Source organism: Pelecanus crispus, chromosome 5 (genome assembly GCF_030463565.1).
Source record: "Pelecanus crispus isolate bPelCri1 chromosome 5, bPelCri1.pri, whole genome shotgun sequence".
Classification (NCBI taxonomy): domain Eukaryota; kingdom Metazoa; phylum Chordata; class Aves; order Pelecaniformes; family Pelecanidae; genus Pelecanus; species Pelecanus crispus.
Window position 1 is genome coordinate 81,956,714 of NC_134647.1, and position 16,141 is coordinate 81,972,854.

Here is a 16,141-nt window from a genome sequence, read left to right on the forward strand (position 1 = left end):
TTATTTTTAATACCTATCTAGGATTCTTCCCCCCTCTTCTTCCACCTGTGTGTCTAGGATTGTTTAGAGTTGAGACTGAAATAAACCCATAGTAAATGTTAATGATTCTTCAGTTCATTATGCTTCTATGAGCTTTTAATGATTAATTTTCACATTATGATAATATTGCAATCAAGTCTCATGTAAAAATACAACATTTCAATATATTAGCCAAATACTATTCTGCAAGAAGTGCAGAAATATGGCACGTGGTCATTGCATTAGTTTCTCTTACAGCCCTCCAAATATATTCATCCCACTCATTATAAAATTTTTTAATTTTTAGCACTATAATCAGTACCTTTGAGTAGCGTCCTAAGGGCATCCTGCAGAGCTCAGGTCCAAAACATTAACTGCTTTTAAATATTTTTTTTAGCTTTTACTTTCATCCTGAATGCATTTTTCTTCACATGTCCATTCTGAGGTCTGTGATACCTTTGTGTTTCAAAAAAGAGGATATTCTCACTAGCAGATAAAAGTCCACGAAGTATCCTATTACTGTAGCTTTACAAATCTGAGTTTAAACAGGGGAAGAGCCACAGTGTTATTGAGGCTCCTCAAGCAGTCACACAGAAGGAGATAAATAATGCTCCTCTGCCAGCCTGCATTCAACTTTTCTGGTCTGCTTACTTTAAAGGGAGGACAGGTTTCTATTGTTAATATATTGACTTTGGTGCAGTATCATGGACCCTAGCACATACTACAGAGTACGTCAAAACACAAAACAATTTTTTCTATCAGGGATATAGGCCATCATTATTCTATTTGTAACTTTGGCTCAGATCATCTAATTGTAACTCTATTCCGACTGATCTCTGCAACTAGTGATAAGAGTTGCAGTTGCCTTAAGTCTACAGTCATCAATTTCTGACATGGATTCAAAAACAACTGAAGACATATTTCACTCAAATGTGGAAGATTTTGAGATTTGCTTTTGTTTGTTCCTTTAAGTTAAAAGAAGTTCTTCCAAAAACAAACCCAAAAAGAAAAGGTAGATGAACCAGGAGACTGAAGCTATATGGCACTCACCTACAGTATGAGAGATCCAGTCCAAGTCCCACTTCAGAGTTAAATCTGGACTTGATTCCAGCCCTTCATGGAAAAGTGACTTCCCAACTACTAGGCTAATAAGGCAAATTTCTATCTAAAACCCAACAAATATGTGCTTATGCAGAAAGGAACAGTCTTGACTAGGAAGAGAAAAAAAAATAGGATACAGGACACCTGCTCAAGTCACCACAGAAAAGAATTTGGCTCAGATATTTTACCTTGGAGGTGTGCTTGAACCTGGCATAGCTTTCTCCCTCTCCCACATACACAGAGATTAGATATTTTATCCTGAACCTTTCTGTCTAGAAGCGTTTTGTCAAACATCTTAGTGCTAAGAAAATAAAAACTCTAATTAGGAAAAAGATGCCTTAAACATCGTACTCAGCTTTAACATGCAAGAAACCATATAACACAGATTTAACATGTAACAAAAAGGGGAGGGAAAGGGAGCAGTGACCCCTTTTAAATAATGTAGAAACCTACAGCAGAAGTCAATAGCCCAAATGAAATTTTGACTGCTGAGCTTCAATCTCCCTTTTACATAACAATAAAGGTTTTTTAAGAAAATAGTTAGCCCATCAGCCAAGTCTTAAAAGGCGAGACACTTCTGGTTGGCACTGCTAAAATCTGACAGAGAAAAGGCAATTGCTGAATATCCTGCTGCCTTAGAGAATATCCAAAGTTAGTATATTTGGCATTCATAAGTCTTGTAGTCTTTGTAAAACAAAGCTCTCGCTGACTAGACCTGAGTACAATCAAGGCCCCTCCTCTAATAAATAGACCCTTAAAATTTGTTTCTTAGCACTGGAAATCTCACCTAATTGCAATCTTAGAAAGTGATTGCCATTAGCTCCTGATGCGACATGTATCACACCTACGTGAACCACCCGGTTTTCTCTTGCAAATTCATTGGAAATACTTGAGGGTATTACTTGAGCAAACACTGCAAACATTAACCTTCCCAGCTGCTTCTCCTAGGTGCGTTGAACCAGCGTGTCTTACACGACTGCTGTTCTGCTGAAAAGGAATGTTTTCCAGAAACAAGATTTCAGCACTTTTCCCAGAGAATTAATTACACAAAATGCCAATGAGTGACTAAGGAGGACACATGTATGTCTGTAAAAGCCTTAGTATGCAGCCCCAAAGAGGAGCCCTTAAAACTTACTGCTATTTTTAAGTCTGGGACCAGGCAAAAGCTCTGGTCTGGTCTATCAGGAACGCTACAATAACACCCACCCCACATCAGCAACATCTTGTATTTATAATAAGATTTTTTTCCCCTGAAGAATCAAGCTTCAGGCTGTCAGTCAAGCACCGTTACTCCTGTTTTACCAAAGGAAAGAGTTCTGAAATCCCAGAACCCACGTTCACACATGCAAAAGCATGGAGAACTGTCTTGGCATCTTCGAGCTGAACACACCCCCGCCTCCCTCAGAAGCCCCATCATCATCCTGGGTGTTCGTAAATTCTTCATTCTCAATCCCAGACAGACCGGAAGACAACAAAGCTTCAGACTTCAGTCTCTTGAGCATCCTCCCACTATGCAGGTTGCTTAGTTTTCAAAATCCACATCATAATTATGAAGTTATCACTTCATAAAAGTAGCCTGCAAAGCACATCACTATTGTGATTCTAGCTGTATTAATTTTCATATTAGAAAATCAGTTAAGAGCTGTTTTATCTACAAAAAGTACTTGCAAATGCATTATTTCATGAAAAAAAATCATACCTGTCCTACCCCTCAGAAATAGGAACACAATTTGATTTCCATCGATAGAGGTGGCTCTTCTGGAATTGTAGCTTCTTGTTATAGATTGACTAGAACTTTCCTCCACAGGGGATCTCTCAATTAGTTTGGCTACATATATTAAAATATAGCATACGAGGTGATATACACTAGCCCTTTAAGTACTACCAGTTACATGAACATTCTTCTTTCTTACAACAAAATTATTTGCTTCTTTTATCATGTGTACAAGTACACATACAAAATTGAGAGACAAAGTCATAACCCTGGTGACTGTATACTGGATTCCTACAGCTTAATTACAAGGGAGTAATCACATTTCTTGAGACAATGTAGGAGAGAAAATTTGCTTAGAGATGAGAAAATGCTGTGGAGGCCTATATTCCTTACCTATTCTCTCCTGAAAAATAAGTTAATTTCAGCCACTGTTTTCAAAGTAGGCTCAGAAGGAATCTATGGCAGGTACTTTTTTTTTTTTTTTTTAAAGAAAGAATACTATTTTGTAGTATTTTCTGATGCATGTGAAATTACAAGCTGATCTCATATGAGAGCAAAATTTGTCAGGGTAAGTAGAACCAGCCCCACTAATGCCCATATTCACAACGTACTGAATCTGCAACGTTGCTCTCTGCCTGGTATTAAATCAAAGGGAATTGTGATTGCAGACTGGAGAAGGAAATTGAGGCTCTGGAAAGAGAGGAAATGGAAGTCTCAGCTAAGGAAGAAGCAATTTTAAAGAAACTTAAGTCTGTTGAGAAAACAACAGAAGACATAATAAAGGTTGGTGCCAAATTACTCCAGAAGTAGAATTCATTACTCATTCATCATAATAACCGGGGAAAGGGGAACTAGCTGGATCCCCTGAGTGCTCATGAGCTTTTGTCTAAAGTGACAGTAGTTCAAATACAAGAGGGGTCAAGGTGTTACACTGTTCAAGTGCCCAAATGTCTCCATTTGCTGGCTTATGGGGGCAGGGGAGCAGTTCCTACCATTACTCACCCATAGCACGTCTCAAAAAAATAGCACTGCCACTGCCACCAACCAGCAACTTTGCATCTCAGCCAGAGACAGACACAACAGGTACAGAGGCTGATGCATTCATACTCCCTCCCCCAAAGTCCCTGAGAGAGGTTATAGTGAAACATGACTCGATATTATCAGTCATTAGTCTTTGTCAAAAGGTCATTTTGAGATTTGAAAATCATCTTAAATGGTCTTGAAAATGCAGTGATGAAACAAAACTTCAGTTCTCCAGTTGGTCTTACACCCACTCACTCTCTCTAAAGATACAGAGGGAGACAAGCACAACTGGAAAGCCAAAGTAGAGCCTTTGAAAAATCTTTGAAGCCAACCAGCTTTGGCCACAGTGTGAGGCTGTGTCACTGATTAACACTTTGTGACGTCCCTGTCCTTCCCTGTGTGACTTGGAATCACAGTGGCAAAAAAGACCAGAAAAATTTCACTTTCCCCCTTGCCATGCTCCAAGTGAGCAGGTTCCACTTTCAGCCCCTTCTCACTATGAAGCCATGCACACAAAAAGTTAAAACTATCAGGTAGAGCAAAGCACTGTCTAGTTAACATCTTAAGACTGACTAATCACATTTATCATTAATGGTTCTCTTTCCTAGTCTGTGAAGACTGAAAAAACAGGAGTTGAAAAAGGTATGTTTAGCCAAAAAAAATATTTCTTAAAAGATTCTTGTAGAAGTCGGTGAAAACATACTAAACGCTTTACGGATCTTCTTTATTCAGAGGCAGCAGACTACATATACGCCAGCATACCTGACCTTCCCAAGTATTTCAGGCCTTCTGCACTGAAAAGTACAGCACATGCTGCCACCGATGATGAAGAAAAGAGAAAAGGTACTTCTCTACTTTACTCCTTATTAGTAACTCCAAAAGGTGTCCACATGTGCAAAGACTTGCTATACATTGAATCTAATACACTTTATAAGGGAAGGATAAACATTACAGATACAGGACAACATTGTTCTCACTTAAGCTTCATTGAGTTATCAGCGAGGTCAACAAAACTGAGAGGCAGGACACTGGTGTAAGGTACGTGCCATTGAGAATAAGGATCAAGCGTTTTCAACATTGACACTTCTTTCCAGCACTTTGTTCCTCTACCTGGCGTAACTTTAAGTAGTTCCTCCCTTCATATCATACATTTCACATTTTCTATCCGCACTTACACCTCCTGGGCAGCCAGCAGCTGCCTGGTTATTTCCCAATGACTACAAAGCCTCCTAACCCTTCTGAGGGCCCAAGGCTCTTTAGTCTTGTAGCATGCTGAGCTCTTTCAACTGCTATTGTCCAGCGCAACACCAGGGGCCAAGGCTAAATCTAGCTTTCTCAATCACGTAACAAAAACTGGCTCCTCAACAGCTTATTTTTCCTCACAGAATTAGATCCAAATGACATTTTTTCCCCACTTCAAGTTTTGACAGGATGGAAGGGGGCATTCAAAATGAGAATTCAATATATTGGTTATGTATGTGATAACTTCACGTATTTGATAATTCATCTGACAGTCATTCTCTATCACTCTCAGAACTCTTCTGTAATATTTCTTGCAGCTGCTGCATTATCAGTTTAAGCACTTGTTTCTTTCAACAGCATTGTTTGCCATGGAAATTAAAGTTGAAAAAGACATGAAGACAGGAGAAAACACAGTGTTATCAACAATACCTCTCCCCTCAAAGGAGTTTAAAGAAACAGGAATTAAAGTCTATGACGATGGCCGGAAGTCAGTCTACGCAGTGTTCTCAAATGGCAGCACAACACAAAACGGGGTGGATGAACTTGCTCCTGTTGAGGTGGAGGACCTGCTACGGCAAGCAACTGAAAAAAATTCCCAGTCTCCCACAGAGTATCATGAGCCTGTGTTTTCAAACAAATTTTGCAGGCCAGTTACTCCTCAGAAAGATAAATTAGTCCCTGGACCAAAACTGGAAGACACTCACAGAAGAGAGATGAATGGATTTAGCAATCATCAGACAGAGTTCTCCTCCAAAACGGAGCCCTTTATGCAGCAACGTAAAGAGAATGGGCTTGATCTTCCAAAGGCAATACAGCCAAAGTCTCCCTCTCCAGTACTTTCCCATTCAGAGAAGGAAGTGCACTCTAATCCTGAGAACAGGATGACAAATAACGAAGAAAGAAAAACTTCACGTGAGCAATTAAAACTTCACCAGAATACAAGAGAAAGACATAATGAGACAAGGCTTTTAAGTCCCTGCCATCTCAATGAAAAAAACCCTGCACCTCAAGATGAGGAAGATGTTCAATACAGCGTTGTCCAAGCTGTACCATGTTATGTGGATGATTCGGAACCTGTAACAATGATTTTCATGGGTTATCAGCGCATTGATGATGACGATGCAGAAGCAGACCAAAAGTTGTCACGATACGATGGGGTTATCCGCGCAGAATTAGTCATCATTGATGATGATGATGATGAAGACGACAGCAAATCTGAGAAGCCAGCATATCATCCCATAGGCCACTACAGTCAGGTTTATCAGCCACCGAGCAGGAAAATCACAGAGGTCCCACAGACGAACCCTGCGAGCAGTCTGGGCGCGAGCCTGAACAAGGTACCCCACAAAAATTCCATCTCCCTGCAAGAACAAGAGGAACGCTTAAGCTCACCGACACACCGTGCTCATCTTCAAGGCCAGGTATCTGGAGATGGTACCGAAGATCCCTCGCTAACAGGTAACAGAAAAGGAAAATCATGTCACTGCTGTTTGCTCATGTAGCAAACTGATACTACTCTTATCTGCTAGCAACTGCTCCACGTTACTCTTTGGATTGTTTCATGGACTAATATGCAATTACTAATCACTTCTTTCCTCTTGTTTGTTAACAAATGCCAATCTGCATTTTGGTACTGTTGAATTATTTCATTTTTAGCAATGCACTAGTTACCATATCAAAGTCTGGAAAATAAACTATCGCAGAAAAGCCATTTCTGTAAACCTCAGAGATTGAAAGTGGTTCTCTTCCAAGCGACAATTAAAAGCTCCATTAACGCTACCTCAATTAGCAGAATTAGCTTTCATTTCTACCAGGTAACTAACAGCATTGCTTCTTAACACTGTCTCCTCACTGGAATGTTTTTGTGCCTATCTGCATTCTAACTACTTCCTTGATAATCCAAATTGCTCTTTAAATCAGAAAGACTGTTTAATAACCAGCTTTACTTTGCATTTTTCTGGAATTGGCATTGCCAACCTTGCCTTGACAATGTTTATGCAAGTTTTGCCATTTTTTGGTTATCCTGAGTTACATATTTTTATAGCTTCTGAAAGACAATGAAACAGTTCTTATCACTACATGTGGTTAGTCCATATAGTCCATAGTGCTATTTTTTAACACTTTTTATACTCAAGGTGTCTATTTCTTACTATAAAGTTTTATAATAAAAGGTTGAGAGAACAAGATCTTCCAGAAGCATGGAAAGCTCTTCTTTATGATTTTGTTGCACTTTAAGGCATAAAACTAAACTGCATTCAAGTATATGTACAGAGCAGATTTCAGACAGCGGTCACATTCCACTTCAAGGAAAGAACTCTGTGCTTGAGTTAGAGGAAGATCAGGGGTCCTGATCCCATATTGTCTCCTTGCTCCTCTTCCAGACTATATTCTGAATAATTTTGCAATTTGGCAGCAAAAGGGTGAGTTTGGGCCCTACCTAAAGCTGCACTGACAGCCCAGCATTTCTTTACAGTACAGGTAAAGCCAGGAGAGGGTGGTCATTGGATCACATAAGGAGTTTCAGGTATTTTTGCATCAGTATGCACTGATTGGGAAGAGCTGTTCAGTACGTAATGCTCTCAGTTTATAGGATTACCAACCTTGTGCAGTCATGCACACAACAGCCTGAAATATTCATAGAATCATAGAATCATTTAGGTTGGAAAAGCCCTTTAAGATCACCCAGTCCAACCATTAACCTACACTACCAAGTCCACCACTAAACCAATTCAGGGGAGAGTAGCAATTTCATGTTTCCTGGCTTGGTGGCTGGATTAGTTTTCAATGAAAGTAAAAACTAGGAACCATTAAGGTTGGAAAGGATCTTTAAGATCGTCAGTCCATATTCCAGCAGTGCTGCCCAGCCTTTCTGATGAAAGAGGCCACTGCACGTTTCTATCGCTTGAGAGGACCTTTGAGTCTCTCAGGCACCAATCCTGCCATCTGTGCGCTTCCCTGCGTCCTCCAGGACCAAAGGCTGCTGCCAGCAACTCTTGCGCCAGCAACTAAAAGCCGAAGTAGTTGATACAGGCAAGATAAACCACTCCAGCAACTGCTCCAGCCCCTTCTATTTTGGGGATAGTCCCTTAATTCCCCCATCATATATGTATATGCATATAATGGAGAAGTGACCCTCACCCATCCGCCCGCCCACCCACCCACTGGTTGCTACCGAAACAAGTCATTCATCCCACAGCCTGCTGCGTGGGTGCTCCTGAACGGACCCTGGAAAAGAGGTTTCTGAGAAGTAACTATGAGCTGGCCGCACCTTTTGGGTGGGCCGTATACAGGCCATGAGATGTTAGCTGAGCACCTCTATCTGTAACAATCTTTCCTTATTTTTGCCTCCTGAAAGAAGCATCTGAAACTTCTTCATTTTTCCCTGCCACTCATAGACGCTCTCCAACAATCTGGGTTCTCTCTCTTTTGAGGTTAGTGGAAAACAAACACTGATTTTCAGGGAAGAGGGCAAGTGTAAATGAAGCAAAGACACTTGAGAATCTGTTCCATTAACCTGTATTTGATCTTACCCGTTCACTTACAAGTATTCTGCCAAGGAGAAAACAGCCAATTAGGAAAAAACTGGTCCCAATTAAATTAAAAGCAGTTTAGCAACTGCCTCAAGAATACACCCCAACAGTCAGCACTGCCTCCGAGTGAGTGTCTTAAGTGCCCAGTAGAATTTGGAACTAAGCCATATTCTTTTTTACCCCTCCACCTATTTATTGCCGCTCCCTGAGACATTTTGATCAGTGGAAAAAGCCAGGAAGTGACTCAATTTTTCCCAAGTAGTCCTGTAATCCTACTGTGACTTCTAAAAAGGAAACAAAACCAGGAAAGCCTCTTAAATCTAGAACAATGTATTACACAGAGCTGTTTTAGGGAAATAAATCATTTTCAAAGCAGTCACTGATGCCCAGCCTAGCAGGTTCACCCTAAACACCACCAGTGAAAAGAAGGGAGTCAAAATTAGTTCGTTACTAAAACAACAAACCATACAACAGAAAAAATAATCCTCTCCAAAATGAAAGCTTTGGGAGGCAGTTGCAGCATTTGAACATTGAACAGGCACTGAGGACTCGCTGAAAGAGAACAGAAAGCAAGGAAGCACGGGACAGATGAGGGAGCGGGTCCCGTATGTAACAGTCTTGCTTTGGGAAAGAAATGAACCTTCAGAGCAAGTTACTGAAGAAGTCAGTGATGGCCAAGGACAACTAGGAGGCAGAGGAATTGTTCCATGTGTCAATCTATACAGAGAAATATCAGATTAAATTAGGAGCTTTTAGCATGCCCCCAAACTGACAGAAATGTAGGACATACCTCTTTCCATATGGGAGCAATTTTCCTTTCCCCATGAGCTTGGTGGGGGACCAATATCTCAAAGTATGTGCCCTCAGAAAAACCATACAGAGAGAAGGATGACAATGCTATAATTAGGAAACCAGTGTTTTGCATTATTAGAGCTTATTTTCTGCTTTAAATTTCAGTCAAATGAATTAGTGTGCAAGCGTTTCGAAGACTCAATACTCACCAGGGAAATTACAAGTCCTTGTGGGGGAAAAAAGGCTAAACATAGTGGAAGGAATAAGGAAAGGAAAAACCAAAGCTGAATAGGCAGTAAAACCTACTGACAGTTTGGAACAGGCTCTCATGGGGCACGAAGGTCCAAGGCTTTTGGCAGGTAGCTAGCCTCGATGAGCTAATTTTTTTCCTTACCACTGGAAGCTGTGCAACCTTCAAGAAACACAACAGACACCTAGCTCCATTTGCATTGAAGAAAGTAACGTACAACAAAGCTTTTTAATAGAGAAAGATTCATGCACGCTATCTGCTTCTGTAACGCATAGAGCAAGACAAAACCAGACTGATGGCTGTAAGTGAAGCATCAGACTGATTGTTCTCTCAAACCACAACCAGGACTCGAATACTTCAGAATTCCTCGGCCTGCAAACAGTTCGCAGGGTCTTCGTAAGAGCTAAGCTTAACATCAGTGGCCCTAGGATATAAAGTTACGCTCAGATGCTTCTATGATTTGCAACAACTTCAGCATTCAAAACATACCTGGAGTTGGACATTTGCTGACACGCATAAATCAAGTAAACAGCTGCTTTGACCCTCTGCCTCTCAGTACAGAGATATATGCAGGATGAAGGAACGAGACACGCTATTTTGGGTGACTCGTCAAACTAACAGGTCAGAGGGCTGGAGATTATTCCCACTGCATTCTCAGATCAACTACGTGGCAGGGGGGGGGAGGCTCTTACATATCAAACAGCAGCATTATATTGCTCTTCTAAAAATAACCTTAACATTTAATCATCTGCCCTGCACTGCTGCTTTCAAACGAACCCACATTATACCCAGTTACAGATAATAGCCATACTGATGTTTATACAGATACTAAGTTAATCCATCAGCCTCAAATCAGGAATATGACTAACTCCCACTCTGACTCGCCACACCAGGAAAGTTTTCTGTGAGCATCAACACAAAAGAAAAAGGCTTCCAAACAGTTACGGCTCCCACTGAGGAGTTTAGTTTAAACAAAGAGTTTGTTTAATTTTTCATGCATCCTTTTAATCTGTCAGCATCTAGCCAAGGACAATACCATCTGTCTGCAACACGTTAGTGAAGGTAACAGAAATAATGCAGCTAGAAGAGAGCCGTGCTCATTTTCAAATAGTGATAATGGAGTAATTTCTTAATATACTCGCTTTATTGCAAAATTACCAGAACTAATGCCTTCTACTGATTTCTTTTTATAACACTAAAACAATGCTTATTCTGCTGGATTAACCACCGGAGGTACGTGTATTCTTCATTTATCTAAATGAGATTTAGCAACAGAAGTAGGAAGTTACTCTTGAAATGCAATGGCTTTGTTTGTTTTCTTTTTTCAGCTCTAAGGATGAGAATGGCCAAGCTGGGGAAAAAGGTGATTTAGCAGCTGTAATGACATGGAAGTAAAATGTACTACCCAAAGCAGAATAAAGCTAAGAAGAGTTTCTTCAAGACGCCTTTTCTGGATCATAATGCTTGTCTTGCTCCTCTGTTTTGTGCATCTGGGTTACTTTGCCCTCTGCATAATCCCATGGACTTCAACAGACTTTTAGATTTGACCAACTGCCCCATACACACAGATCACATCCTGGATTTTGCTGAAAGTAGTGGAAAGTTACCCGAGACCATAAATACAGTGTATATCCAAGTATGAAGACATGTGCGTACCTGTTCCCACAATTGGGAAACGCATTGTTGCTATATACACAGAGCAGATAAACACCCATCTCCACGGAACTTCACAGGACACTGTTCCACTTCAAAGTGTGCCAATCTACCCAATTTTGATTGAAAATGCCGTCCCAGCATTTTTCTGGTAAAAGCATTAGTTAATAAAAAACTAAGCATGAGAGATAGGAGCAGGAAGAAATGTAAATATAAAAGGTGGTTTCCAAGCATACCACCTTGGCCAGAATTTAAAGCATTCCTTTTTAAGCAACAGCAAAACAAACCAAAACCAGTAAAGTCAGCATTTAAGTATTTAGCCACCTTCTAGAGCTTCACAGTCCACCCACCCTCCTATTTTACGTATGACAGCATAGCCATCCTCAGACCCTGCTCCCTTCCCCGTGCCACGTACACACTGCCCACCCACAACCTCACGGTCCCATCCCGTGCACAGCCTGACCTCCCAAGCAAGGTTTCACCTCCTGCCTTGCTCAGGAAGCCCCGCTTTTCCAGGAAACTGGTTGCCACACAGGCAGTGCCTGTCCATCAAAAAAAAAAAAAAAAAAAAACAACCAACCAAATACTGCTTAGTGTACAGGTTTCAGCTGGCCAGGGAGCTAAAATTAGTGCAAGCCTCCCACCAGAAATACTGAGTTGCCAGTGGCTCGTCCCACAGCTGCAACAGGAGCTCTGTTATAGGTGCAGCCACTGCCGGGCACAGCTCTCCAGCAAGGCCCAAGGCTCCCACCAAGGAACAGGTTCATTCTTTCCACATGATGCGAGGAGCTAAGGGCCCTTAAAGCAGCCATAAGGTACAATTACAGCTAGAAAAATCACATGCAAGTCCGATTTTTCCAGTACATAGTTCCAAAACTATCCATAGTTCTGGAAAAAAGTGCCTCATAGCACTACATCCTTATATTCAAATCAGTACGATAGCTGTACTTTGCTAGGTCTTAGCCTGGTTTGAATCACTAAACAGGAAAAGCTCAGGTTGTGTTATTCGAGTATAGCTGACTCAAATTGTACACCAGCAAAAAAACAACCGTAACTTTTTTGCTGGTCTTCCTCGTTTCAAAGCAAGAAACTGAAGCTACTACCTCATACTGAGGCACGACGGTAGTGATCAGCTGACTTGTAGCCTCTAAACACTTGGTGGCTCCCAGTCTGAAGTAGGTAATAAACTCAAATTTTAGGACTTGTCGGATGATTACCTGGAGAGTGGAATAGCAGATAAGAACAAATAAATTTAACTATATTACACTTTCTCCATGTCTCTCCTTGGTTTTTTGTTTCTTTTTTTATAGTGGTTTTCTTTCCCTTATGTTTCTTCTGCTATTTTTTGGTTCTGAGAGCAGCAGAGGGAGTTACCTTCAACTTTTTTTTTTCCCCTTATACCTTTTCAAAGGTTCTTACTAAGATACACCAAAAATGAGAGAGTAGAAGAGTAATATGAAGTATGATAGGTATATATAGATATGAAATATCTGGGTATAGGTAGATATAGGTATAGATAGATATGAAGTATGATAGTAAGGAGAGTGATATGAAGTCACGAGCAGTTTTTGCAATAGCGGCAGATTGCTATGGACACTCATCCCCTGCCTTCCCCAGTAATGTGTGCTTTTAAACTTAAATGATCTGGAAAAGAGGGCAAAAATGCTGCTGCCAACATAATATTCAAAGTAGTTTAAAAGAAAGGAGACTGAAGAGACACTTCACAACAGTGAATGTATAGTAAATCTACAGGTGAAATTCACTACTGATACATGGAAAAGTAATGTAGAAAAATAGGAATAACCCTAAGCACACACAGCACAAGAAGTAGCTGTTAAGTTGGTGTTACGCACCTCTTGGCTAGAAAGCAAAACGCCTCATTATTATTTTAGAGTCCTCTGAAAATATCAACTCCACGCTCAGAAGCCATGAAAACAAAGAGAGCTTTAGGACTCATTAGGGAAGGCATGGAAAACAAATCAAAACACAACTGTGGCACAGCACTTCATATTTACAACTTGAGTAGAGTTTGGTCACGCCAACTCTGAAGAGACAAATAGAGAAGGGTAACAAAGATTAGCAGAAGCGCGAAATGGCTAAATACAGCAGCAGTCATACCAGGAAAAAGGCAGTAAAGCACAGATATGAGAGGCCTAGAGAACTGCGATAAAGGCAGGAAGGTAAAAACAAAAATACAGGTCATTAACCGATGGCGTCAAGAAGCAGGCTTAAAACAAAAACAAGAAGCACTTTCTCAGTGACTAATTAAATGGGAGGGCAAAAGCATTAACAGGTTGTGGTTGGGATTTTTGGGGGATTTTTGGTTTGGGTTTTTTTTCTTTTTTAAATGGTTCATTGCACACTTTGTAGATAAAATTTAATCACTACAAAAGTTCACGGTCCAGCTGCAGTTTCTAGCTCAGGACATCCTTGCACAGATTCTGGCAAGGAGATCTTGCTGGAAAGAGAAAATATCACTGCAGTCTCGTTACGCCTCTTGCTCTAAGCACTCACTACTACCACTTCTGGAGACAATACTGGGCTCAGTAGGTCTCTGCTTTGCCATGTGGCAATTCTGGTGTCGCATATATTAAAACTATTCCGTTTGTGCCGGATGAATCTGAACTGTCCCACACTAATACACTAGCTCCGTAGCAGCATGGATATCAGATCATTAATTTGGAGGAACAGAGACACAAAATGGAGCATTCAAGGGTTGTGTGCTTCTGGAAAGCAGGGATGTTCCTCACCTAAGTGCTAGAGCCCAGAGCTTTCCCACATCCCAAGATCAGCAAGAACAGAATTACAAGAAGGCAAATCATCTTTTTCATGTGTCAGTACGGATGCCATGCAAAATTCCAATTCATCATTAAAGCTGAACGATTTCTAAGGTCCAGCAATACAAAAGCCTCTCTGAAACAAAGCCAAAGCCGGCGTCCCTCCTGGTGCGGTCTCATTTGTCCAGGATGACTATCATGGATACCTGGTTCAGCGTGACACAGATGCTCAGCTTTAGTTTGCAATGCATAAAGTCACTTTCACACGGCACGAGGAAGACCCACAGAAGCTATGCAGTGGTTGAATTAGCTCATGCATGAGCTAAAGCAGATGGTATCAAGCGCGCTCTGAAGCGCTCGTCCTGCGCCGACTCTGCTGTGCCACTGCTCCAGGTGAGCAAGTGCAACAGCTCCCCTTCACACACGCCTTGGAGAAGCCGGGATCAGACTGATGTGAGCAAAGGATTCCTCAGAATTACTAGCAGATCATCCCTCTTAACTACCCTTCTGTTCACTTCGAGTCCTTCTTACTTCAGCCGGCACTGATGGTCTAAAATCAGTGAGATATTAACATCTTCATTGAAATGCAGACGATTGCAGTTTTTCCTCGACGACTGCATTTCATCTTAAGTTGTTTGGGAAGGGATGTACCCAGGCAGAGCACAGTTTATACACATGACAAAAGAAAAACAGTCCATAACAGTTCAAACGAGCTGAAGCACAGACACCAAGTAAACACCCATTTCATAAAGTCTACCTGTGTGAACTGGCTTGCATTTAAAGATCGAATTTCTTAATAAAGATTGAGAATTTTTTTTTTGACTAGTTCATCTAGGAACACTTCCTGTTTCGCACATCCTTTACATGTCCCGACCTCCCACTGACAGGTTACAGCAAGCAAGCAACATAAAAATGCTGTTATTTGGACAAGAGCGCCGCGCAGTGTTACAAACCGCGGTGGCAAACGAAAGGCAGGCAACCTCTCCCCAGCCTTCCCAAAACTGGGTAAAGGGAAAACATGGGCATTATTACACCGAATATGAGGTCCCCCCCCCCCATCTTGTGGGTTTTTGACAAAACAGAAAACAGTGTAGCATTTGGCATAAGCAAGAGAAACAAAAACACACCTTCTCTTAGTTCATTCCGCAGCCTGCATGTCGGCTAGCAAAAAAATTGTTTCAAGTAAAGCAAAGTAGCAGTGAATTCCGTTGCATTTGAGCTATTTGCCCTCTGCTGGTTTCATTCAAAACATATGCAAGAAACGTGATTTGCAGTTAACTCAAGAGCAGATGACCAGTATTTGGAAGCTGCACCTTAAAACTCACTCAAACCAGTAAACTACTTGTTGTGAGACTGATCACAAGTTTCTACTTGACTGGGAGTGTTTGCCTGTCTAGAAGAACACAAAAAGAAATATGCTAATGCTGATTTGTCATCGCAAGTTTAATCTGAGAGCAAGAGAGAACGCTGAAACCTTCTCGATCTCTTCTTGTGAAGAAGTTTTCTTGACTTCAGTGGGATTCTTTTATGAAGCAAAGCAATGGGAATTTTCTTCTATACAATATTTTATCATTCAAGAGAAATATATACACAGCAGCCACCAGCGTCTCTAGAACCAAGCTGTCTGTCACATGTTTTCCTGCTGATATCAAACACTTCCATAGACTTTTTTCTTCTTTATTTCAAATAGGTATACCAGAAATTTTGGAAGTCACTAGAATACAATGACACATTGCTTCCTCTTACTAGTCGTGAAGGAAGAGGGCAGGGGTGGTGGTGTGATCAAACATTGTACAAAATTAACAAGTCTCTCCATCAAATAACTTACAGCACTTAAGGCCTCACATAAGAAACTAGGCAATATTGCTAGCACTGGAAAGGAACAAGTTACCCGAAGAGCAACTGACAATTTAGCCAACTTTAAAGCTGTTCAGATGTGGAACAAGGATTTTTTTTTTTTTTTTTTTTAATTCTTGTGGAAAAGAAATTACATTACAGAGAGAAACTGTTTCAACATTCAATTTCAGTAAGAGTTTCTCCA

The 16,141-nt window shown here is 40.9% G+C and overlaps 1 protein-coding gene across 1 annotated transcript in view; it reads left to right on the plus strand.

The window, feature by feature from the left end:
* Window positions 1-11,062, plus strand: part of PALMD (palmdelphin) — a 56,750-nt gene extending 45,688 nt beyond the window's left edge. The window contains exons 5-9 of the mRNA XM_009490658.2: window positions 3,502-3,616; window positions 4,465-4,498; window positions 4,589-4,699; window positions 5,456-6,556; window positions 10,999-11,062. Of these exons, the coding sequence (XP_009488933.2) occupies window positions 3,502-3,616; window positions 4,465-4,498; window positions 4,589-4,699; window positions 5,456-6,556; window positions 10,999-11,042 (1,405 nt within the window). The 3' untranslated portion in view covers window positions 11,043-11,062. The remainder of the gene's footprint in view (window positions 1-3,501; window positions 3,617-4,464; window positions 4,499-4,588; window positions 4,700-5,455; window positions 6,557-10,998) is intronic.
* The last annotated feature ends 5,079 nt before the right edge of the window (window positions 11,063-16,141 follow it).